This window comes from Amblyraja radiata, chromosome 13 (assembly GCF_010909765.2).
Source record: "Amblyraja radiata isolate CabotCenter1 chromosome 13, sAmbRad1.1.pri, whole genome shotgun sequence".
NCBI lineage: Eukaryota > Metazoa > Chordata > Chondrichthyes > Rajiformes > Rajidae > Amblyraja > Amblyraja radiata.
The window spans coordinates 44,267,775-44,295,029 of NC_045968.1; the positions used below are offsets into that span (position 1 = coordinate 44,267,775).

General features: G+C 41.3%; 2 protein-coding genes and 1 long non-coding RNA gene across 4 annotated transcripts in view; 1 reads left to right on the plus strand and 2 right to left on the minus strand.

Moving 5' to 3' along the window:
• The window catches only part of trpc1 (transient receptor potential cation channel subfamily C member 1), a 68,144-nt gene extending 60,311 nt beyond the window's left edge, over window positions 1-7,833 (minus strand). Inside the window, exon 1 of the mRNA XM_033031904.1 lies at window positions 7,530-7,833. Coding sequence (XP_032887795.1) covers window positions 7,530-7,659 — 130 coding nt within the window. The 5' untranslated portion in view covers window positions 7,660-7,833. The remainder of the gene's footprint in view (window positions 1-7,529) is intronic.
• Window positions 7,529-26,744, plus strand: LOC116979951. Its single transcript, XR_004413811.1, has 3 exons — window positions 7,529-7,603; window positions 9,274-9,310; window positions 26,247-26,744. It is a non-coding gene; the product is annotated as an uncharacterized LOC116979951 (long non-coding RNA).
• The window catches only part of pls1 (plastin 1), a 76,485-nt gene continuing 58,727 nt past the window's right edge, over window positions 9,498-27,255 (minus strand). For both annotated transcript variants that reach the window (XM_033031907.1, XM_033031905.1), the window contains 6 exons: window positions 24,255-24,333; window positions 21,109-21,223; window positions 19,075-19,208; window positions 14,528-14,651; window positions 11,582-11,706; window positions 9,498-10,940 (listed from right to left, as the gene is read on the minus strand). In XM_033031907.1, the coding sequence (XP_032887798.1) occupies window positions 10,808-10,940; window positions 11,582-11,706; window positions 14,528-14,651; window positions 19,075-19,208; window positions 21,109-21,223; window positions 24,255-24,333 (710 nt within the window). In that variant the 3' untranslated portion in view covers window positions 9,498-10,807. The remainder of the gene's footprint in view (window positions 10,941-11,581; window positions 11,707-14,527; window positions 14,652-19,074; window positions 19,209-21,108; window positions 21,224-24,254; window positions 24,334-27,255) is intronic.

Sequence of the window (27,255 nt, forward strand, 5' to 3'; positions counted from 1 at the left end):
AAGATGAAAAATTCAGATTGTTGACATTTTACTTGGAATTTGATACATGAGCATTGCTTAAAAAAATATACAAGGAATTCAGAAGAGACATAGAATTTGTTTAAAAAGAGTAATGTGCTTAAATCCATTGCAATGGCTATTTCAATTGGTGGTTAGTCTGAAAGTCACAACATTTAATAAGAGGATGAATTAAATAATGTGTAAGAAGGAACTTCAGATGCTGGTTTATACCAAAGATGGACACAAAATGCTGGAGTAACTCAGCGGGACAGGCAGTATCCCTGGAGAGAAGGAATGGCTGACATTTCAGGTCAAGACCCTTCTTCTGACCAAGTCAGTCTGAAGAAGGGTCTTGACCCAAAACGTTACTCTTTCCTTCTCTCCAGAGATGCTGCCTGTCTCGTTGAGTTACTCAAGCATTTTGTGTCTATCTTGAGAATTAAATAATGATCTGTGTGCGCACATATTTTACAATACAACCTTTCATGTTTCCAATTGAAACAAAAAGTAGAATGGTTGCAGTAAAAAGCATATGTTACTAAGATATGAAATTACACAGGTAGAAATTTGAAGAACTGGAAGGACCTCTAGGACAATCTTTTGTTACTGCAATGATCCTTCAGATCATTGCAGTAATGCATAAGGTTTTTCAGCTGTAATGCATCTGAGGTCGCTTTTTTGAAGCGATATATATCCATGATTTTATTTGTGACTATTGTTTCCAGGCACATCCACTCCGCCTCCATGTCTTTCTAAGTGTTTTCCTTTTTCATTTTAAAAATAGACGTAATCAAAAGGCAAATGCAGCAACAGTGAGATGTAGGAATGTGTGATTGTAGTGGGGTGGACTTTGTACGGTCAATATGGCACGTGAATTTCTGACAGGAAAAATCTGCAGCGCACATGATACACTGCACTGCTTGTCCTTTCCCATTTAAAACCAAAACTCATTAAAAATCTATTGATTCAAACTGCAGCAGCCTCTGAAAGGATATCATTAAAGAGCAATAAAACTGCAGACATTGGAAATCTAAAATCAAAATCAAAAATGGCAGTTGGACAGCATCTGTGGACAGAGAAATGGTGTTCAGATTTCAGGTTGATGATCGTTCATTTGGTTGATGCCACATTAACCTAGTCTCACCTGCCTTCATCACTCTATCCCGTGCTGCTTCATGTGCCTCTTAAAATGCTGCTATCGTATTAGTTTCCGCCACTTCCCTGGCAAGGCATTCCAGGCACCTGCATCCCACTGTGTAAAAAAAACTTCCTTTGCAAACTTCTTTTCAACTTTCCTCCTCTCACCTTAAACCTATGCCCTCTCGCATTTTACAAATGCATCCTTGGAAAAGACTCTGACTATCTAAAGGAATCTTCCAGTAAAACACTCATCTCCTATATCTCCAAATCATGTCCACAATCTACAAAGCAAGTCAGTAGTGCGAATGAGTGGGAGTATTCTCCACTTGGTTGGAAGAGTGCAGCTTCAAGGAGCTCAACACCATCCAGGAACCTGCTTGATAGGCACCCCATCCACCGTTTACTCACTCCACCATTGAAGCAGTCGCTGCTGTCTGGACCATCCACAGGATGCACTTTAGCAGCTCACGAGCCTCCTTAGACAGCACCTTCCAAATCCACAACCTCTACCAGCTTGAAGGACAGTCAGCAAATGCATGGGAATACCAACGCCTAGACGATGCCCTCCAGGGCACACACCACCCTGACCTGGAAATATATCTCCGTTCCTTCAGTGTCGCCGTAGCAAAATCCAGGAACTCCCACCTTAACAGCATTTTGGGTATACATGTGCCTTACATACATCAGCAGTACAAGAAGTCTGCTCACTACCACATTCTCAAGGGAATTAGGGACTGGAAATTCCATGCTGGCTCAGCCTGAGAAGGCCACGTCCCTTGAATGAATAAAAAACACCTGCCGTTTCTGCCCACACAGGTTGCTGGTTTATCAATGCAAATTAAAAAATTCTCATCCCCACGTTCCAATCCAGTCATGACCTTCTCTCCTGCTTTCTTTGCAACTTCCTCAAGCTGCAACAACTCAGTGTTGTTCCCAGTCTTGCCACATGAATCCACCTCCGACTCCTCTGCTCCAGCAGTGCTATTCTTGGCTTTAACCATCCAGAGCCTAATTCCCTTCCTATACCACAAGGCTCTCAATATCTTCAAACATTTCCAGCAAAGAATAAATCTTTGCAATACCAAACTTGCTGTTTTGAACTTTTTTGGCTCCGTATTAATTCTTGTCCTATTATGACTCCATGACGCATCTGAAGTGGTTATGTAGATGGATGTTTGCATGTTATTAATGTACTATGCTTGACTCCCCAATGCAGGTCAGAGAGGCTGTAGAATGATGGTACACTTTAATAGCTGCAAGCCATAAATGTCATGTTCAGAGCACAAGACGGAGCCGAATTAGCTGTCAAATACTTTGGCCTTCAGATGATGCACAATCAATTGGCAAGACTTTCGCAAAAGAAAACATTCAACTGCTTTCCGTGCTACCATAGCATTAGACCAGAAAGAAAAACTGATCGAGGCAACAGAGCAAAGAAGGGAGGGTGAAAGATACAAAAATGAAATTAGACAGGGCAGGGAAATGGCTGGAACAAAATGTACTGAAATACAGAGAGAGGTGAGAGAGCTGTTCAAAATTGGAGAGAATCAGCGTAGGGGAAAAGGCAGCACAGTGGTGCAGATGGTAGAGCTAGCTGCTGCCTCACAGCACCAGACACCCAGGTTTACTCCTAACCTCAGGTGCCATCATGTGGAGTTTGTACATTCTCCCTGTAACCACATGGATTTTCATCAACATCCCATAAATGTGCAGGTTAATTGGCCTCTGTAAAATTGCCTCGAGTGTGTAGGGAGTGGATCGGAAAGATATCACTTAGAACGAATGTGAACGGATGATCGATGGTTTATATTGACCCGATGGGAAGAAGGGCCTGTTTCCATGCTCTATCTTTCAATTGAATTCAATTCAATAACAGCAAAATATGTAAGAGGATGGAACTGCAGATGCAACTGCAAAATACTGGAGTGACTTAGAGGGTCAGGCAGCACCTCTGGAGAAAAGGAAATAAGTGAAATTTTGGATCGGAACCCTTCCTCAGACTCTATCTGTTGAATATGTTTGGACAATTAACAGAACAGTTTCTTTGGATCAGATAAGAATAACAGAGGTGGAATTATAGCTCATAATCAACTGCTAAATCAAAAATGTTCCTAAATAGAAATACTGAGCTGTGCAGCATGGAAACAGATCATTCAACTTAACTCATCCACACTGACCAATGAGGACCCTTCTGTATTAATCCCATCTCCCAGTACTTGCTGGGAGGTAAGTCTGCCTAGCAAAAGTTGATTGAAAGGGGAAAGTATTACAAAAATTCAAAGGGAGCAAAGAAAGCGACAAAAATAAACCATTAGCAAGAGCTGAAGTGGAATCTTGTTGTTGACCCGGAGTCTTATTGTTCCTTCAGTTCAGCTGAACCAACTAGCACAAAGATGTACGCAACAATGTCATTGTAACGTCATTTATCACAAATGTTCATCAATTTGAGACGAAGGCCAAGAATTTGGATCGGGCTAGGTGTTTTTGTTTTAAACTGCAATCAAATCCAAGAATAATCAATAATTTGCCAAAATAGCAGTAGGAATGTTTTTTTGTTAAACTTAATACTGCAACAGAAACTCAACTGGGTACTTCACTACTGTGCCAATCTTGTAACTATTATTTGTAACAATATGTAGTAAATTGAATCGTGTCGTTCTTTGAGTGGCTGTTAATAGGTTGGTAGCCAGTCCAGAACAACCGTAAAGCTGGAAAGCACTCCCACACAGAGCAGGATTTTACACTTGGATTTGTATCCAAACTAAATTGGGCATGGAACTAATCTTCACCGCCACCATATGCCTCTCATTCACACTCAACAAGGCCTTTGTTCTAAAACTTCTGACTATCAGCATCAAAATGTATCTAAGTGCTTATATATAGTGATACTTGCACTGAATTGCATACACAAATGAACGTCACTGTAACTCGGTACAGGTAACAAATAAAGTACCATTGAACCATAAAGTAGCATTGAACCATCACACCACCAACCCCAAATACATTCTACCTGTCAGATTTCCATTCATATCCTCCTCCTAGTAGCTGATCATGAATCTATATCACCCCATCACATCCCAACCCTAATTACCAACCATACCCTATTCACCCCCCACACAATGACAACTGCACCCTCTCAACATACATCAGAACCTCCAGTCAGATGATCTGATTCAACTCTCCACATGCCTCAATCCAAGATTTCCTGACCTGGACTCCCTAATCCTCTAGAAATTCCCACTGTTGTCACCTTGTCACTGACGTCAAGGCATCTAGGCGCAAATGAAGCGAAAGAACACCAACACTCCATGATGGTCACAATTAACAAATATGTTCTACTGCAAAATACGGCATGGCCCTGTCACAGTCACAACATCTTCAGTGCTGCCCACCATTGCTGATGGTCACACAGACTCCATTCTCCAAGTTGTTAATTCCTCTCTCCCTATAGCTGCTGCCTGCACAACTATTTCCTGCAATTTCCATTTCAGGTTTCCAGTACTCAGTTTCGTCCAAATTTTAATTTGCTTGTTAAAAATGACATAAATGGGAAAGTGAATTTACAATCCATATTAAACAATTCTGTGTATAACTTTTTTGAATGGTCAGATTCTGATAAGTAAATCCACCTTTGACAGCTCAAATTATTTCATAAGAGCACTTGTAAAATTAAATCTGGCAGCTATCAATGTCAATTATGAAAAAGACAATTCACTTTCAGAGTATTCTCGATAATAACGCCGGCTCACTATAAATTATAGATAATAATCTAAAATCGAAATTTAGTTTATAGTAAACTGGGTTATAGAAACATAGAAAATAGGTGCAGGAGGAGGCCATTCGGCCCTTCGAGCCAGCACCGCCATTCATTGTGATCATGGCTGATCATCCCCTATCAATAACCCATGCCTGCCTTCTCCCCATATCCTTTCACTCCACTAGCCCCTAGAGCTCTATCTAACTCTCTCTTAAATCCATCCAGTGACTTGGCCTCCACTGCCCTCTGTGGCAGGGAATTCCATAAATTCACAACTCTCTGGCTGAAAAAGCTTTTTCTCATCTCAGTCTTAAATGACCTCCCCTTTATTCTAAGACTGTGGCCCCTGGTTCTGGACTCACCCAACATTGGGAACATATTTCCTGCATCTGGCTTGTCCAGTCCTTTTATAATTTTATATGTTTCTATAAGACCCCACCCCTCATCCTTCTAAACTCCAATGAATACAAGCCTAGTCTTTTCAATCTTTCCTCATATGACAGTCCCGTCATCCCAGGGATCAATCTCGTGAACCTATGCTGCACTGCTTCAATCATAAGGATGTCCTTCCTCAAATTAGGAGACCAAAACTGAACACAATACTCCAGATGTGGTCTCACCAGAGCCCTATACAACTGCAGAAGAACCTCTTTACTCCTATACTGAAATCCTCTTGTTATGAAGGCTAACATTCCATTAGCTTTCTTCACTCTGCTGTACCTGTAAGCCAACTTTCAGTGACCGGTGTACAAGGACACCCAGGTCTCGCTGCACCTCCCCCTTACCTAACCTAACCCCATTGAGATAATAATCTGCCCCCTTGTTTTTGCCGCCAAAGTGGATAACCTCACATTTATCTATATTATACTGCATCTGCCGCGCATCTGCCCACTCACTCAACCTGTCCAAGTCACCCTGCAACCTCCTAACATCCTCTTCACAGTTCACACTGCTACCCAGCTTTGTGTCATCCGCAAACTTGCTAGTGTTGCTCCTAATTCCCTCTTCCAAATCATTAATATATATAGTAAATAGTTGCGGCCCCAACACCGAGCCTCGCGGCACACCACTCACCACTGCCTGCCATTCTGAAAAGGACCCGTTATGATTTGTTTTTCCAAGTCGTGATGTTATCTAAATTTCTCAGTAGGATTGTGTATTGTTATACATTAAAAGCTATCAGGTTTTATTAAATATTGTGTCATCCGCATATTGTTGATAAACTGTCTTTGAGACACAAGAGGCTGCAATTTCAGAAATATTGAGTAAACTAGCAAATTGCTGGAGGAACAGACGGTCGGGCAACATCCGTGGAGGGAAATGAACGTGATGTTTTAGGTCGGGACCCTTCTACAGCCTGATAGAAGGGAGACAGACACAGAGTGCTGGAATAACTCAGCAGGACAGACAGCATCTCTGGATATAAGGAATAGAAGGAAGTTTGTTGATAGAGAGAGGGGAAGGATAGAAAGGGTGAATTCGGGTGAGGTGTGGTTGAATGGCAGATTAGTCAAGCGGAGGAGAGATGGATGGTCATAATAACCACTGCTGGAGGTGATAAGTGAATAAGACAAAAGGATGCAATCGGTGGAATCCGATAAGGAAAAAAGGCGGGGGTTGAAATGTAGAATAAGAGTAACGATGGTGGTGAAAGGGTCAGGGGATGGGGTGAAAGGGAAAGGGGAGGGGGATGGGGTGAAAGGGAAAGGGGAGGGGGATGGGGTGAAAGGGAAAGGGGAGGGGGATGAAAGAAAATGGGGACGTGGGTGAAAGAAAATGTGGAGAGGGGTGAATGAAAGTGGTGGATCCAGATCAGTGACGATTGGGAGATGAGGGGAAAGGAACTGGGTGAGATAGGTGGGGGGAGTGAGAAGAAACAGGTGCACATATGGTGGTGTACTGGGTAGAGAGGAGGGGATAACATATTATTACAATTATCTGTTTTGCTTTAGCTATTATGCACTGTCTCTGGATTATGCACTGTCTGCTGGATAAAAATGTAATTTTGCACTAACTATTCATATTACAAAATCCCATTTTACTGCTGGCAGCACACATATACTGGAATTAAGTTATGCTATTCCAAATAATGCATGCTATTGCACACCATATTTAGCATGAGCATCCCATCAGAGAATGCAATAAGTTATTAAGGAGAAATGTGAAGGTTCAAATCGTAAATGCTGATTTTTTCCCCCATTGATTTAAAATGTCATCATAAATGTAGGAATAGCAAGTTTACATATTTTGTTTGCGGCAGACAAAAGCAGATCTCCATGCCCATCAAGACCAGCTCATGATCCACCCCCCACCCCCATCTTCCTCCCCATCTGCCAGAGCCAATCCCACCAACCAGCCCTCCTCCCCCCCCCCCCCTCCATATCTGCCCCATCATCTCACCCTCTCCCTTCTCTTCCTCTCGCCCCATCTTTCTCCTTCCACATCACCTCTTCCCCCCCACAATCACACCCTCCCCAATCTCTCTCTCCCCATATTTCTCCCTCCCCCATCATCTCTCCCTCCCATCCCCATCCCTCCCACAGCTCTACCTCTCCTCCCCTATCTCTCTCTCCTCCATTTCTCCCCCTATCTCCCTCCCTCCCTCCCTCCCCCGAGGCTGGAGTGCGATGACCTTTCTCGCACGCCAGCATGAATAGCTTCTCGTCCATGGTGGTCTCCTCCTTGACTTCGCGCACGTCCTTTAAGGTGAGGAACCTGCTGGGGGAGGCGGCGGCATCGTTGCTCTGGTACAGGCAGGCCATGGCGAGCGGAGCTGTCCCCTTCAGCGCTGCATGTCGGCGCCTTCAGCCGCGCCGCGGTCCCCGCATCTGTCCCTTGTCCCCGGTAGCGGAGCAGCCCGGCAGCTGCAAGATCAGCCCTTCTCTCTCTCAACACACCAAGCAGTGGCAGTGGTAGTGACGGCTCCAGCGCCCTGTGCGCATGATCATCCTGCCTGGCCTTCTCTCTGCATTGTAGCACTCGCTCTTTTATCCACCCATCCCTTTATTTATTCATCCTTATCATCATTCTTTCCTTTTTGACAATTATCTCTTCCTCGTCCCGCCCTCCATTCTCTCTCCTTTCATTCCTTCCGTCCACCTTTCATTCCTTCCTTCTCTCCCTTTCTGCCAAGCCAGAAACAATGGGGAAAACAGAACTGATGAAGTACTGAAAAGTGTAAGTTTTAAAAGGCAATGTAGAAAAAGGATTGCAAAACAGTTCTAAATGTCTTTGATGAAACTGCCACACGTATGGTGTGCATTATATCCTGCTGTTTCCAAGAGGTGTCACAATTTTGACCACCGTTTTGCATGGTAGAAAGAAATTGTAGTCACAGATTCCAGATATTTTTTACAATATTCACATCCATGCTTGCCATTACATAAAGAGAAATGCTGACGTTCACCACTCTCTGCAGCCACTTGTGTTCCTATGTTTAGGAATTTATAATCAGCCATGATTATAAATTATAAACCAGTCATAATACTTTCTACAGTACAAACTTCCACAAGTTTACTACATTTTGGGGGAAGTAAAGACACTGGAACACCTTCGTGCTGATCTAACTTGTACTTGTCATTTCCAGCAGAGTTAAAAATAAGGAAAGATTGATAGAATTAAATGTTAATGTTTAAAAGTTAAAAAAACTAGTCTATATTTATATTATATTTTTATTTGTTTGCTTATTCAAATCCTTTATTTTGAAAATCATTGTTTTAGATGTAGCAATATAAATACAACCATTTACACTTGTTTACTGGGCTGCATATTCAACACCATACAGAAAATGCAGTAGGTCAAATAACATCACAATTAAAATGAAACTGAGAATAAATCAAACTGATCACTATTTTGTGATTTATTTTTCAGAGACGGCAGTGATAAGTTTTATTGATTTAATTTAGGTGATTTGTGCTCTTTGCGTTCAGATCGATTCACTATTAAAAATGACGACTTCAGGTCAGTGACATAAATAACGTACCAATGTTTTATGGTTATTTAAATAGGATAACTTACTTTCTTCAGATAAGATGTTTGAAAAGTAATTTTGCAACTCAGGCCCAATACAAAGCTGCTCACTTTAATGTTTTCCTGCCATCCAATTAACGAAGGTGGCCAAGCACCGTCCATTTGCAATAATAGTTGTGTGTGAGGTCACAACATCACAAGTACTGAATTTATTTTATTTTACTTGCACTAAACTACAATTGCAATGGCATTAACTATTCAAGGACCTCTTCGTGAACTTTGTCAAGGGTGGCACAGCTGGTAGAACCGCTGCCTCAAGCGCCATGGGCCGGGGCTCGCTCCAGACCTCGGAAGCTGTCAATGTTGAGTTTGCCCATTCTCTTTGTAACTGCATTCGTTTCCTCCAGGTGTTCCAGTTTCATCCCATATCCCAAAGACATGCAGGTTAGTAGATTAACTGTAAAATTGCTCCCAATGTAAATGGAGTGGAATAACATAGTGAATGGGTGATGGGTGATCGGTGGGGGCTCGGTGGGCTGAAGAACCTGTTTCCATGTTGCATCTCTAAATTAATTAAACAATGTTTTCTAAAAAGACATGTCCAATCATTTCAAGAAATATAGCGCAAAGAGTCTAGGCAATGCAACCTTTATTGTAGTGACATTTGAAATTCCAGTTACAAATCACACAGCTTCCTATGCAGGGTAAAGTAATTAATAATTGAAAATGCAATTCTACAATAAAGATAGATCTTTCATTTGTGCATAGAGTTTCTGTAGTTTATGGACAGTAAATTGCAATACCAGTGTGCAGATATCTCCTGCTGTAAAGTATCAGTGAATAAATACACAAGTAATTGAAATACGGTTCAAACAAGTCAAGGATTCATTCATACCAAAGCACTTGCCAATCAAACACTGTTGAATTCCTGCCAAATAAATAATATGAGACAACAAAAAAGAGTTTGCAAAATATTCTGACTTAAAATTATACTGTCATACCTTGACAACATTTTACCAAACAGCCGCAGTAAATTTAAATTAATTATGGTGTTGATTTACTTCAAGAATTATTTTATGCCTGCAATTCAGACAAGCGCCGATTCGATCAGGCAATTTCTTATCAATTTAAATTTTATGCTTATTGGAACAAAAGTCAAAAGTCTCATTTGAACATTTCAATATTCTGCTATGTGGAGACCATGTTCAACATAATACAATCTTGTGAATGCTATGTCAGCACTATTTGCACTCGTGTTAAGCAGATCAGTGTTCTGCAAGCCTCTCTGCACCTGTGCAGTTTCGCACTGAATTTCTGCCTTTGCTGTCTTTTACATTCTCCTGGGAGAGACAGCAGTGATAGTTCAGTAGTTCATCCCTCAGTTCAAACTGACTATAAAGTTATTATATAACAGGAATTATAGCTATTCCATTTATGGGCTTTAGATTTGTTCTGAAAACGTTCGAGACTGCATTCAAACCACTGAGAAATGGCGATGAATTATAACGTCACATCTCCTTCCAGATTTAAGTTTTTATAATTTGATAATAATGATGGCCATGTTCAAAAATCAACTATTTCCTAAAAGTAGGCAAATCATAAACAAGTTCAGGTACAAGAATATTGGACATGCTTCATATGCAAGAGATGTTTAAATGTGATGAATAATGTGGTAAAGTGCAAGTTGAAAAAGATACGTTTAGATTTACTTGCTAAATAAAACAAGAAATGCATGGAAATTTCACATGCATGGACAGGAACTGAATTAAATGCACAAGATGAAAATATTTTCCAGTTAGTACTTGGTTCTGAAATTGTTCTTAACAATATTAAACTCTCTGCTTATAAACAGATTCAATAGTAAGACGTGTAGTAAATTGTAGATTGCAGAATCCATTTGATATGGCAGACATGGTTGGTGAATGAAGTACTCAATTTTCTTCACACCTTTTTTAGTCCTTTGCCCATTAAGCAAGCGAAGACAGTCATAACCATTTTTGGCTTCACTTGCACTAGGTCTTCAGGCAGTGCATACACCCGGGCACCTATCTTTCGGGCTACTGAAATGGCATATCTGAAAGAGACATATGCAGGAAGTGTGCTTAATTAATGCTACAGGTATTATTCCGAAATAGAATGGCTTATGTTCCTCAGCTCTACATTTCAGTTTTAAAGATTGTGAACAAACACATTTTCAAAATCAATGTAATTTAACTTCTCACTTCTCAAAATTATTGTTGGGGTGGGGGGCGGGGGGGGCAATAATTCTTGCAGATACAGACTTTTAAAAATTGCTTTTTCAACATTTTGCTGTAACATTTTATGTCACTGATATTTCAGTTTGCATTTGATTTCTAAAAGTAATAATGAGAAGGCTTAATTAATTTTCCTCTCAAAACAACAATAAAATTAGGTTTGCAAGGTGAAGAAAGATGATTGCATTTTCAGCAGGCAATGTTTTTTTTTCCCCAACAGTAAAACTAAATAAACTGAAAATGATTTTCTTTTAAATTTGATATCTTCAATGTTTGCTAAAATCAACCAAAAACAAAAATTAATCGTTAACTTCCAATTTACTTGACATGGTTAATTTTGAATCCAATTTAGTTTCAATCTTTATTAAAGATGGTAAAGATAAGATCACGGCAATTCAACACAGGCACTTTAAATTACATTGCTCACATGAAGAATCACTATCTTGAACACTATACTTACTTTGCATTGTTCAATTTGTCAACTTCTGAAAGGTCAGTGCGTTTCACCAGCTCACTGCGAATCGCATTAGGTACAACAGCATCTAACAAGTCTATAATGGGTAAACTAGTGGAAATGCATTTATCCTGGGGGACAAAATGAAAACACAATAATCTTTAACAACAAGGATAACACAGTGAAAGTCATATATTGCAACCATTCATAACAACCTTGCAATTTTGAGTAAGGAGTACAAATCAATCAAGTGTGCAGAAAGGAACTGCAGATGGCGGTTTACAGTGAAGACAGACACAAAGTGCTAGAATCACTTAGTGGGCCAGACGAAACAATTAATGCTGGCCCAGTGTACAAAATTTGGATTTGTGAGATTTAAATTTTTTTTTTTTACTGTCACTAAAAGGGCAATTCCAGTTTAGCATCTTATAAGCTAAAATGTACATGCTCTCATTGGGAATGTTCTTTATTCTGTATAAATGCAGTGATTTTTTTTAAATGTCAGTTATTTCTGCATTTCTCTTTCAATGCCCAGTATTCGTTAAATGTTACTATATTTATTAACTCAATGAAATGGCACACTCCAGAGAATTCAATTCTTATCTAGAATTTCCAGTTCAAGCACATTTTCATACACGTCCTCATCAGCCAGTGTTGTGGGCTTTTCAGAGAAACCTTAGCTCAGCCATCATTGGCCAAAATCAAAATTCAAATGAAAAGATAGAATCGAACTTCCTTCAAACTGCCAGGAATCTTTTCAATCAACCTCCTCAACTTTTCTAGAGTTTGTGGCACCACCTAGTGGTTTGGCCACTTAATGAGCGAACCCTCGGCACTTGGGCTAGCAGGATCACGTGACTATTTAGCGGGAAGGATCGTCACGTGGTTAAGGGGTGTGCCCTGGTATATAGAGAGACCTGGTAAAACCCTCCCCAGTCGCGTGTGTGCTGTTCTCTGTATTACCTTAATAAAGATCATTTTGATTCACAACGCACGTCTCGCTATAAGTTATTACTTTCTACAATCCAAACTACATTAAATTCCACTCAACCTTTATACCCATATACGCCTCCATTCTACATTAGTAGGTTTAATACATCTCGTTGCGTTCCATACCTTGTAGTACTTTTGGTTTCCAAGCTCACCTTGCCCCACAACATCCAAGAACTGTACCATACGGTTCTGGCCTTCAACATTTCACCTTGCTTTTGCCCCCTCATGAACTATTTTATTTTTCAGCCACCTTGACTGATGCTCTGAAATATGTTCCCAAAACCTCTCCACTCGTCTCTTGAAGACGCTCCTTAAAATAGCTAATGGCATTCATTTTTATATGTTGTTCTGCGAGTACCTCAAAGCGATTAGTGTCCGAATCATATGGCATAGAAACAGGCCCTTCAGCCCAACTTGCTCATGCTGACCAAGATGCCCTATCGACATTGGTCCAGCCCACCCATGTTTGGATCATATCCCTCTTACCTTTCCTATCCATGTACCTGTGCAAATCTTTTTAAAAATCTTGTTATAGTACTTGCCTCAACTACCTCCTCGGGCAGCTCGATCTATATACCCACCTGTGTGAAAAGTCGCCCCTCGGGTTCCCATTAAATCCTTCCCCTCTCACCTTAAACCTATGTCCTCTGATTCTTGATTCCCCTAATATGGGTGCATTCACTTTATCTATACACATCAAGATCTTATACATCTCTATAAAAAGCACCCCTCAACCTCCTGTGTCCCAAGGAATTGTTCAGTCTAGTGGTACAACGTGGAAACAAGCCCTTCAGTCCACTGAGTCCGTGCCGATTAACAATCACCCTTACATTAATTCCATGTTATCCCAGTTTCGCATACTACACACGAGGATCAATTTACAGAAGCCAATTAATATCTTGGAATGTGGGGAATCCAGAGCATCTGGAAAAAACTCATGCAGTCACAAGGAGAACACAAACTCCATACAGACAGCACCCATAGTCAGGATCAAGCCTAGCTCTCTGGCACCAAGACAGCAACGATTGCTGCGGCACTATAAAGTCTTAGCCTGCTCAGTCTCTTCCCATAGCTCAGACCCTCAGATCCTGGTAACATCTTCATAAATCTTCACTGCTCTCTTTCAAGCTTAATAACATCCTTCCTGTAGCATTATGACGAATACTGAACACAATAATCCAAATGCAGCCTCTCCAATGTATTGTACAATTGTAACATAGCATCCCAACTTCTGTCAGAGCGAGTCCACATGCAAATTGGAGGACCAGAATATCACATGTCGCCTGGGCAGCTTACAACCCAGCAGTATGAATATTATTTTTTCATAGCCTTTCGATATCACCTCCTCCACAGCCAACAAAGTACCATCATGGGATCTTTGGTAATCGGTGCCAGTTCTGATTTGTTCCATACCTTTTCATACCTCTAGTTTCCCTCTCCCCTGACTCAGTCTGAAGAACAGTCTCAACCCAAAATGTCACCCCATTCCTTTTCAAATTCACATTGTAAAATTAAGCCCTTGTGTGAAAAGTTAAGAGCAGTGTTAAGTACCGCGATCGGAGAAACGCATGACCCACTTTCAAATTTTCCTCAAATTGGCGTTGATTCACAGTAACCAATTGTCAGAAATATTTGAAGCATCCAGAACACACTGCATCGATAATCTATTGTAAAAGTTCTCATACAATTAGCCCTCTTGTCCCTTCCAGCAAGATCAGCCCCAATAGAATGAGATTAAGTGGAGGATTTCATTTTAAACCTTTGGTTAAATTCCAAATAGGCCTTGTAGATAATTGATGATTTAGCTTTTATCATGTCACTGGGGTACAATGCAGTCAGTAATTATAAAATCTAAATCTAAAATCAAGAGTCAAGAGTGTTTAATTGTTAACTGCACTGAGCACAGAACAATACTTACTTACAGATTTATTAAGCCAAAATATGATATTTCTCATTTACCTTGAAGCTAACAATTGAGCTGCTCTTCTTTGCACTTGTCAAAGTCTCATTTACCCATTTTATAATGATTTCATCTGTCACCTTTGAACCTTCTCCAAGATCTGACAGCACCTTTAGGGTATACCTGAAACAGCAAGGTAGGAAGATTAAAGATTCAAAGTTTAAAATATCTTTCCAAAATGTGGTCCTATTCTGACAACACGAAATAAGAGTCTGAACTGTATAATCCATCAAAATGAAAATAAACATGTACTACTATTGAAAAGCTTGTCATTTCTGTTGTTTTAGGAAATTAAAAAACATTAAAATGGTTCCCATCACTCTGATTTTCAGCTTAACCAAATATGGTGATTTCAGAACATGTTGAAGTCAAACATCAGCATATAACCATATAACATAACATATAACAATTACAGCACGGAAAAAGGCCAACTCGGCCCTTCTAGTTCGTGCCGAACACTTATTCTCCCCTACCTGCACTCGGACCATAACCCTCCATTCCTTTCCCGTCCATATACCTATCCAATTTATTTTTAAATGATAAAATCGAACCTGCCTCCACCACTTCCACTGGAAGCTCATTCCACACCGCTACCACACTGAGTAAAGAAGTTTCCCCTCATGTTACCCCTAAACTTCTGTTCCTTAATTCTCAAGTCATGTCCTCTTGTTTGAATCTTCCCTGCTCTCAATGGGAAAAGCTTATCCACGTCAACTCTGTCTATCCCTCTCATCATTTTAAAGACCTCTATCAAGTCCCCCCTTAACCTTCTGCGCTCCAAAGAATAAAGACCTAACTTGTTCAACCTTGCTCTGTAACTTAGTTGCTGAAACCCAGGCAACATTCTAGTAAATCTCCTCTGTACTCTATTTTTTATTTTTTTTTCATCTTATCTATTCCCTTCATAACATCACCCCTCATCTTTCTATACTCTAAGGAATAAACTCCAAGCTGCACAACCTCTCCCTGGAGCGCAGGGCCTCAAATCCTGGCAGCATCCTCATTAATCTTCTCTGCACTCTTTCCAGCTTAATGGGATGTTACCGATAGCAGGGTGACCAAAACTGAACACAATACTTCAAATGCAGCCTCACCAATTTACAATTGTAACCATTTAAATTATTAATAAATTACATTAGCTATACATCTGAGTTTGCTTTCATTAACTTACCACTAAGATATACTTTCCTCATCAGTGTAAGGAAGGAAGTGGCTAGAGAGATGTGGCTGTGAGCATGGTCTAAATTGCCTATTTCACAGCACTGCCAACAATGAAAATTTAGTTCTGCTGTTTCAAAACTAATCAATTTATTGGACCAAATCCTGCAATTGACAGCAACACAGATAATTTTATACAGATACTACTCGGGGTGTTGATCAGCTGGGTAAGTGGGCTGATGAATGGTGTTTAATTTAATTCTGTGTGAGATGTGCATTTTCAGACTAAAGCAGGATCTTCATTGTGAATGGTAGGGGCCCCGAGGAGCATTGTCAAGCAAAGGGGTGCATGTACATTGTTTCTTGAAAAGGGCATAGCAGGTAGATAGGGTGGTGAAGATGACAATTGGCACACTAACCTTCACCAGTCAGGGAATTGAGTCTTAAGGTTGGGATGTTATGTTATAGTTTATAGCTTTTTTTTTTTTTTTTAGTATGTTTAAAAGTCTGTTTTTAATGTTTCTTTGTGTGTTATGTGTGGGGGGTGGTGTGGGGGGGGTAAGGGGGAAACCGTTTCGGCCGCCTCTTCCATGGAGAGGCGACTTTTTCAGGTCGCCTCCCCCGTGGCCTAACAGCATGGATCGGCGCCGACTTTCCCGGAGACGCGCCCGGAGCTTCAGCGGCGGGCGCAGCGTGGACTCTCGGCGCGGAGCGGGTGAGACCTCGCTGGAGGGGAGCGCTCCGTTACGCTGGCCCGCGGCAGCCGGCAGCCTGAAGCAGCGGTCTGCAGAACTCAAGCTGGTGCGGCGTCTACAGCCCGGGATCTCACGTTGGGGACCCGGGGGAAGAAGCTTCCACCGCCGGCCCGCGGCCATCTTCTACCGCGGGCGTGGTATGGATTTATCATCTCCCCTGGAGGGGAGCTTCGACCGCCGGCCCTGCAGACTGCGGTGCTTCCGGCTGCGGCACGGCAGGTACTTTAAAACTTTGACCGCCGGCCTGCGGCCTACACCAGCCTGAAGCCGCGGTCTCTGGTTGGGAAGAGCCGATCCTGGACTCACCTTGAATTTGACTTTGTCCCTTACCATCTGGAAGCCCGCAGCAACGGCTGTGGAGGGTGGTGGTCCCGACCACGGGGGAAAATGGAGGAGGACTGGCCAAGCTCTGTGCCTTCCACCACAGTGATGAATGCTGTGGTGGATGTTTGTGTACATTTTTTATTGTGGTTGTGTTCTTTATTATTGTACCACTGCTGGCAACCCAAATACCACCGACCTTGGTTGTGTGGCAATTAAATTATTTCTATTCTTTCTATTCTATTCTAGTTGTACAAGACATTGGTGAGGCTGCATTTGAAGTATTGTGTTCAGTTTTGGTCACCCTGTTATTGGTAACGTCCCATTAAGCTGGAAAGAGTGCAGAGAAGATTAATGAGGATGCTGCCAGGATTTGAGGGCCTGCGCTCCAGGGAGAGGTTGTGCAGCTTGGAGTTTATTCCTTAGAGCATAGAAAGATGAGGGGTGATCTTATAAAGTTATGAAGGGAATAGATAAGATGGATGCACAGTCTTTTTCTCAGGGAATGCGACCCATGAATCACAAGGCATGTGTTTAAGGTGAGAAGGGAAGGATTTAATAGGAACCCGAGGGGCAACTTAACATTTTTTTTTTTTTTAAAAATATAAACACAGATGGTGGTGGGTATATGGAACAAGCTGCCAAATAAAATAGTTGGGGCAGGTAGAATAACAGCATTTCAAAGACGTTTGGACAGGTGAATGGATAGGAAAGGTATAGAGGGATATTGCAAAAGGGACAAAGATTGGGCATCTTAGTCAGCATGGTCGAGTTGAGCTGAAGAGGCTGTTTCTGTGCTCTATGTCTCATTACAGTCATTATGCCATTAAAATGCAGAGGGAGATACATGGCACCAGGTGCATTTCATCATCTGGCAGAAGGAGATGCAAAGGCTTAGGAAAGCAAACTCTCAACACCTTAGATCTTTATCTTACACTTCTTAAAGGGCAGAAATATCTAAATTATATTTACAGTCTCCTAATGATGCAAGAAATGGTGTCAAAGATTGAAAGAAAATCTTTAAAAAGGAAAAAGTTTCAAATGCTGTCAACATTTAAAGCCTTTTAGAGGTTGACAGTGCCTAATTACTCTTTAGCTCCCTCTCTGCTCAAAACCAGAAAGGTTCTTTGAGCCCTAATCAAAAAACAAAAATTTCAAAAACCTGAAACTTTTTAAAGTATTTATATTTTCTTCAGAACCAATCAAGTGCATTTTCTCTATCCATTAAATCTTCTGTGATTGTATATTTTGAAATCTGACTTTTTTTAATATGGAACTTGCTGCTCGAGGAGGTAATTGAGGCAGGTACTTTAATAACATTTAAAATACATTTGAACAGAGACATGGACAGGAAAGGTTAAGGGGAATATGGGTCAAATGCAGACAGGTAGATGGGGCTATTTGATCGGTATGGGCAAGATGGGCCTATTTCATTCTATATGACTCTACGACTAAGGGATATTAAAAATCTTAAACCTTATATGTGAAGGATGCAAGCCAGTCTCCTTAAAATTCCACAGAGGAAAAAAATAAATAAAAATCAGCAGCTGCCTAGTAATAGCTGTAGTTTTAATAGCAGCTAACTTAAAAATAAAAATAACTCACATTTATTTACTCAGTATGTCACAAGATTTGCCAAATAAAATTCCTAAGCATCAAAACAAATGAGTTTAGCTTTGTGAATATTAACTCATTAGATATCTCCAAATAATCTGCAATGCCTGTTTGGAAAATTAAAGGGGCTGTCCCACTTGGGTGACCTAATCTGCGAGTTTAGAAGAGTCACTCGTAGTGCAGTGGAGTGGGGTCACAATTTAGTTACAGGCAGTCGAGGGCAGCCGTAGGCAATCTCCTTCGCTGACCAGGTATTTTGATTGGCTCATTAGAGTTTTCAGGATGAAGGAAAACCTACCAGTAAGTAAAATGCCCACTAAACTTCTTAAAAGAGTCTCCACTTTTTCTTCCCCCCGCTTCTCTCCCCTCACCCCCCCCCCCCCCCCGCTCTCTAAAGTACTTCCCATTACTGTGCTGCCGTTTTACCTTCCTCTTCATCGTAGATGTGAATTTCAGACAGCACTCCTGTGTCTGTCTGTCCCTGTCTGTCTGTCTGTCTGTCCGTCTGTCTGTCCGTGTCCGTCCGTCCGCGTCTGTCCGAGTATGTGTGCGCGCTTTCCAGGTGAGTGCCCTCGAGCTTGAAGGTCGAAGACACTCTTAACTCGCGGATTAGGTCGCCCAAGTGGGACAGCCCCTTAACATTACCGCCATAGTCACATTTTTCTCTTTTTAATTGTTTTAATGAGAACGCCCCTCACCTTCTCATCAGCTGCCAAATTAGAGCCAGCGTAAGTGTTCGATTGCCTTCGTTCAGATCTTGCCCAGCAATACCCACAAGAGAAAAGCAGGCCTTCGTTTTACCCAGTTCAACGGCATAGTTGCAATTTTCGATCTGGGGAGAGCAAGGATACGTTTTCAAATACAGTCTTGATGGTGTCGAGCAAAACCAGTCACCAATTTAAAAAAAAGAGAATGTACTAAGGAGAGGAGTATTCATTTGAGTGCTATATTATGGGAAAACATGCTTCTGTCGCTCACACAGAGACACTGAAAGCTTTTTTCCTTCACATCATGGATCTCGTAAACCACCGCAGACAAATGTGCCCACGATTGGGAACTGTGTCAGGGAAACTCGCATATGCACAAGTTAGGGACCACCATGAGAATTTAAAGTTGACTTCATTAGATGGTACCAGCCTGCGGCGACATTTTGCCAGCTGCACGACAGAAAATCATCAAATATAGTATTTCTGAGTTCACCTGTATAAAAGAATCTGCAGAAACCAGCGATGTAAGTAACGAGCTGCTAACGCATTTAAAGGCATTAGCGCTACTGCGATCTCCCGGAGGTAGCGACCGTAAGGGAATCCCCAATTGGAGAGGAATCCCCGACCTCACGGGGGCTCGCAGGTACAGTAAGTACTGTACCTGTAAACACCAAGGAGGTCTTCATGGACTACAGAAACGTGGTCGCCGGGCAGGACTATAAGTAAGACTGAAGCGCAGGGGACTTCGGCCCCCTCTCCCTACCATCCTACTAGCCAACGTACAGTCACTAGAAAACAAAGTGGAGGACTGAAGGTCAAGGCTGCTTTACCAAAGGGAGATGAGGGAATGCTCTGTGTTCTGTTTCACAGAGACATGGCTCACCCCCAGCTCCCCAGACTCAACGATCCAGCCTGAAGGTTTCTCCATCCACCATATGGACCCCATGCAGGCATCTGGGAAAGAGAGAGTCTGCCTCATGGTTAACTCTTTCTGGTGCTCAGACGGGGCAGTTCTGTCTAACTCCTGCTCTGCGCACCGGGAACACCTGGTGGTGAAGTGCCGCCCCTTCTACCTACCGAGGGATTTCACCTCCATCATCCTGACCACGGTCTACATCCCACCCCAGGCAGATGTCCATCTGGCACTGGAGGAGCTGCAGGCCGTGGTCAACAAGCACCAGAGGGGTTTACCACCATAGCTGGGTACTTCAACAAAGCTAACCTGAAGAATCGCTCCCTAACTTCCACCAACATGTCTCCTGCAGCACCAGAAGATCAAACACTCTTGACCACTGCTAGACGACCATCAAAGACGTCTATCTCTCGCCCTCACTTCGGAAAATCAGACAACCAGAATTAGAATTTCATCAAACAAATCAAGAACACATCGTTTTAAATATTGAATCAATCTACATTGCATAGATGGACACAAAATGCTGGAGTAACTCAGTGGGTCATGCAGCAACTCTGGAGAAAAGGAATGGGTGACTTCGGGTCAAATCCCAAATAGGTGACTTTCCGGCCTGAAACATCAGATTCTATTTCTCCAAAGGTGCTGCATGAATTACTCCAGCATTTTGTGTCTTATCTTTGGTATAAACCAGCATACGCAGTTCTTTCCTACCCATTTTAAGCCCCTGTCCTACTCAAGTGTCCTTGGCACGCTAATTACGCGACCTCGTCGTCGCGTTGAGGTGCACGGGTATCGTGGGACCACAATACGCCTGTGCGCGGACATGCTACATCATGCCGGAGGCGCGCAAAGATTTTGTTTCCCTACAAAATCTCGGAGCGCCGCGCGATCCCGCGCACAACTCCATACCCCTCCGCGCTTCTCCATGCCATCGTCCCGCGCGGCCTGTGCGCCGCAACACGAAAACGAGGTCGCGTAATTAGCGTGCCAAGGACATGTAAGTGGGACAGGGGCTCCAAAATACCTGGTCAGCGAAGGAGATTGCCTACGGCTGCCCTCGACTGCCTGTAACTAAGTAGCGCTTGGAACTTGAACAACTTAACTCAACATACCTTCTTCATGTTTGTCCCAAGCTGTGGATATGGAGGCCGGTTGACACGGTTCCGATCTACTGGCACATCGACATTCTGGTATAGCTGGAATATTACTAACGCATCAGTCAGATCACTGGATTGAATAAAAACAGCAGACGGGGTGTTTTCACATGTATATCCACACAAAATAAACTTTCAAATAAATAATGATTGTAGGTGCATAAGCTGAACATGGGGGCCAAGGAAAGGGCGTTTACGTCACGGCCCTGTTTCCACTAATCTTTCCACCAGCACGCACAAGAAAGACATCATTGTATGCAGATGCCAAAAAGTGTGTTCGGCTCTGGCTGAACAACTTCTAATCTTGTTTGTGAACTCAACAAGAAGAAACTGAATGTCAAATGTACGACATGAGCAGGGATAACACATGTGGTCCCTCAGGTTTGCTTGGCCAATCAGATCTTAACTTCAATTCCGATTTTCCTGCCGGTCCCCCCATAAGCCTCTACTCCCCTGCAGATCAAGCAACTGAGCAAAGACTGATGGTGCAGCCAGTAATGCACCATGCACTATAGAAATGCACTGAGTTACGCAAACGAGATAGACAACGAAAAGGCATATCTGATGCATGCACAAATACCAATTAAAAGTTTAAGGATAGACTGATGACAAAGTTTGTGATTAATACAAGATGTAATGAGAGAAACAACAGTGCCCTCCATAATGTTTGTGACAATTTGAAATTTGTAAAATTTAAAAAAAAAATCACATGTTGTTAAAGTGCATATTGTCAGATTTTAATAAAGGCCATTTTTACACATTTTGGTTTCACCGTGTAGAAATTACAGCAGTGTTTGTACATAGTCCCCCCCCATTTCAGGGCACCATAATGTTCGGGACATAGCAATGTCATGTAAATGAAAGTAGTCATGTTTAGTATTTTGTTGCATATCCTTTGCATGCAATGACTATTTGAAATCTGCGATTCATGGACATCACCAGTTGCTGGGTGTCTTCTCTGGTGATGCTATGCCAGACCAGTATTGCAGCCATCTTTAGCTTATGCTTGTTTTGCAGGCTAGTTTTCTCTTTGGCATTTCAATGGCATGCTCAGTTGGGTTCAGACCAGGTGATTGACTTGGCCACTCGAGAATTGACCATTTTTTAGCTTTGAAAAACTCCTTTGTAGCTTTAGAAGTATGTTTGGGATCATTGTCTTGCTGTAGAATGAACCGCTGGTCAATTAATTTGGAGGCATTTGTTTGAACTTGAGCAGATAGGATGTGTCTATACTCTTTAGAATTCATTATGCTACTTCCATCAGCAGTTGTTTAAGAAGGAACTCCAGATGCTGGAAAATAGAGGGTGAGGCAGCATCTATGGAGTGAAGGAAATAGGCGACCTTTCGGGTTGAGACCCTTGTTCAGACTGAAGAACTCCATCAGCAGTTGTATCATCAATGAAGACAAGTGAGCCAGTACCTTCAGCATCCATACATCCATAACACCCCCACTGCCATGTTTCACAGATGAGATGGTATGCTTTGAATCTTGGGCAGTTACTTCACTCCTCCATACTTTGCTCTTGCCATCACTCTGATCGAAGTTAATATTCATCTCAACTGGACACAAGACCTTTTTCCAGAACTGTGGTTGCATTTAAGTACTTCTTGGCAAACTGTAACCCTGCCATCCTATTTTTGCAGCTAACCAGCGGTTTGCATCTTGCAGTGTAGCCTCTGTATTTCTGATCATGAAGTCTCCTCGACAGTGGTCATTGACAAATACACACCTGACTCATGAAGAGTGTTTCTGATCTGTCGGACAGGTGTTTGGAGATTTTTCTTTATTATAGAGAGAATTCCACTGTCATCAGCTGTGGAGTCTTCCTTGGCCTGCCAGTTCTTTGAGATTAGAACGCTCACCAGTGCTCTCTTTCTTCTTAATGATGTTCCAAACAGTTGATTTTGGTAAGCCTACGGTTTGGCTGATGTCTCTAACAGTTTTATTCTAGTTCTCAGTCTCATAACGGCTTATTTTACTTTCATTGGCACGGCATTGGTCCTCATGTTGATAAATAGCAATAAAAGTTTCCAAAGGTGATGGAAAGACTGGTGGAAAGACTAGGTGCTGAGAACTCTTATACCTGCATTAAGGAGGCAATTAAACACACCTGAGCAATTACAAACGCCTGTGTAGCCATGTGTTCTAAACATTATGGTGCCCTGAAATGGGGGGGACTATGTATAAACACAGCTGTAATTTCTACATGGTGAAACCAAAATGTATAAAAATGGCCTTTAATAAAATCTGACAATGTGCACATGTGTTTTTTTTCCGATTACAAATCTCAAATTGTGGAGTACATAGGCAAATTAATAAATGATGGATCTTTGTACCAAACATTATGGAGGGCACTGCAAATTGGGTTTTGGAAGATTGCTAAGCTAATGAAAGTCAAACTTTTGAGTGTTATTAGTTATAATGGCTTAATGCACTGATAACACTAAAATTGCTGTCAACGAACTTCAAGGTAATGTTGTCCGTTAAGGTATAACATATAACTCAATTTTGTAAATGTAAATGTAATACAAGATGAATTTTCCAATATACCTTTTGATACCAGCCACATTTCTATTTTGGTACTAAATATCAGCATCATATGTAACTATCAACATCATCATTAACTAACGAACTGGGTGTCCTGCTGTTTCCTCATTCAATACCCATTTCGGATGTACTATTAATTTTGATACTCAGGTCACTTATTTAGTGTGGAACCAGCAAAGGTCCAGGTTTTTTCCATGTGATAGCTATTTAATGGTGAGCTCCACCATTCCTCGAATAACAGATCGCTTCTTTACCAACATTCTTCTTCCCTTCCACACTATAATTGCTTATGAATTAGTGCAAAGATCCCACTTTGGGAAGTAGTCTTTCTAACAAAAGGAACATTCAGGTACTCCACTCACTTTACTTGGAATATACCAAGAGAAATGGAGTGAAATATCATTGTCAGGCAACTTGTTTTGTCTTTCAATTAAACCAGTCTGGATCAATACCTATACACTTCTGTAGCCGCTTAAATTTCAATAGATGGCAACAATATGACCGATTTTCCATTCTATTAACGAGAAACCAAAACCCAAAGTAAACTTGTCTTACCTGTAAAGGTGATTGACAAAGGGACTCACCCCCTGTGAATTCATCCAGTTCCTGAATGTTCTCTCTTCCCTTGATTCGCCTAGAAACACAAGAATCATAATAAAAGAACTGAATCCAAGGTAAACTTCCTTACAAAGATTTGCCTAAAAAGAATAGAAATGAGTGGAAACAACCCTGCAATTTGTCCAGGTAGTTTGATTGGTCTCTAGTCTGTGCATAAAACAGTTATCTTCTACTAATAACTTTACTAATGACTTCCTACTAATAACTAGCAATAAGCCTAGATAAAGCCAAAATTGATTATAATTGGGATAGTTGTAGATGAGGCTGCTATTCGTATTATTTATACATATATTTATGTTATTTATACATAAATGCTGCAACGTGAAACCAGAGGCATATTTAGAGTCATACAGCAGGAAACAGGCCTTTCGGCCCAACATGTCCCATCTACACTAGTCCCACCTGCCTGCATTTGGCTCACAAATCTCTAACCCGATCCTACCCACATATCTGTCTAAATGTCTCTTAAATGCAACAATAGTACCTGCTTCAACTACTGACTCCAGCAGCTCGTTTAATACACCCACCACCCTTTGTGCAAAAAAGCTACCCATTGGGATCCTATTAATTGTACCCCCCCCCCCCAAAACCTTTAGATGGAGAAATCCCAAATTTGTCAGCTAAAATCACAGCACATGAAGAGGTCATTTGGTCCATCAAGTTCAGTGTAACACCAAGATCACACTTTGCACTTTAACTCGGGTCCCTGGAGTTGTGAGGCTGCAACACTAAGTAATCCACCACTGTGTCATAATAGATTACACCCCTCTGGTTATGTCCAGAAAATGCGAGAAAATTTAAGAACCTCCAACAATTAGTCTTGCATGCATAGTACAGCATGAATCATTCTATGTTATCAAGATCGATTCCTGACAGACTAGTGGAGGCAACAAGCCAATGTCTGCTGCAAAGTTCAGCCACGTAAATAGAGTCTGGAGTTTCTCACCGAGGGATTAACTGGCTTTCTGAAAATTGAATTTTCCACTCAATTGAAACTTGCATTGGCATTATAGATGTTAGACTGCAATTGTGAAATTAGATTGGACAAACTTGCGGATTGTTTTCTCTGGAACTTTGGGAGCTAAGGGAGGATTTTGAGAAGCGAAAGGGTAGATAGTCAGAACCTTTATCACCCCTCAACGTGGGAATGTCAAAGACAAGAGGACATAGCTTGAAGGTGAGGGGCAATTAAAAAAAAAGGTGATATGCAGGCAAGTTTTTAATTTACAGAGTGCTATGTGACTGGAATGCACTGCAAGGGGTGATGGTGGAGGCAGTTACAAAAGTGTGTTTTGGATAACGTGGAGGCTGAGGAGATTAGTTTAACTTGGTATCATATTCAGCTCAGATATTATGGGCTTAAGGTTCTGTTCCCATGCTATATTGTTCTATGTCGTGCGGTATAAGGTGAAAATAACACCAAGCACTTTCCCGTGTGGAGGCTTAGGTGATTATACCAAATGTGATATTAGGTAAAGGATCCACCACAATATGAATACTGGGTGATATCCTCAAATTGATTGTCATTTCATTAAATTAGATTCATCAATAAATATGATTCTGAGAGACCTCATTGTGTTCTATGAGTGAAATAGCTATTATACTGGATTAACAACGTTCCATTATGGTGGTGTTGTTAGGGAATATTCAGGAGTTATGGATTGGAGATATTTATTAAAATGAGAACCAATCTTCAAAGTGGCAAAACAACCCGTTCACACATTAACACGCAAGGATACTTAAAGGGTATTGAAACCAGGCATCCGGTGGGGGGGGGCATTCCTATCAGTGTCAATAAGAATAATAGGAGTGTCATGTTAATTTGCCCTCATTGAAATCACCACGAATGGATCAGGGAAAACATTAAGTTGCAATCTCTTGTATTAATATTTAATTAAATGTAAATCCCTGTCTTTCAATACAATTTAGCTGGTCATTTAATATCCAGCCCTTTGAATGTCCAGGGAGCTGTCCCTCAACACTGCAGCAAAAGAGGAACCCCCCGGGGATCAAAGGTGGATGGGAAAGGAGAGAGACATGGCGTCCAAGGAAGGAGGCCTGCAACAGCCTGGAACAGGCACCACTCGTCAGAATAGAGGATGAACTTTGAGAATAGCGGCAAAACATTGCAGCACTTACTGTGGGCTCAGAAGGCTATTTCTGTACACTTGCAAATCGAGGTTCGGGGTATGGCAATACTCTACTGGACTATTTGTATGAAAAAGATTATCACTATGTTAGCAAATAGCACACGAGACAATAAAAGCACCCATTGACCCATTGAAAAGAGGCATATTTTGGGGCTGAATTCTATTGCCAGAAGTTTAGACCATCCATATGAATTACTTTGTCCCAGCAAAGATGTTTGAATATTCCAGAAAATATTGGCAACTTCTATGTGCTCCCATTGTAAATGTAATTCCGCAATGGTACCCTGCCTACATTGAAAATTTTAACTCCTAGTAGATAATTATTATAGCCATTAATACTGTAGTTAAGTTTATTGTTGACTTTGTATTTAAACATTTATTTCTTTGTTCAAAACCACATTTTGAAAAGAAAAACAATACAAATTAATGGAATCAACTGTTTAAATAGTTTTTCAAAGACATGATCATTTTAAAATGGAAGCAAAGTATATTACATTGAAAAATGCACTGCCGATACTACCAATTTGAAATAAAAACAGAAAATGCTGAAGATACTCAGGAGGTCAGGCATCGTTTGTGCTGTGAGAAAAAGTTATAATTCAGGTTCGATGCATTGCAAAAAATTGAAACATTAATTCTGATTTTGTTTCTGAAGATGCTGCCTGACCTGCTGAGTGCCTCCAGCATTTTCCCGTTCTAGATAAATTAAAATATTTTTTTGTAAAACGCAAACAACTTATTTAAATCACACATACAAATTGCAAACAGAAAAATGGTATGAAAAATTG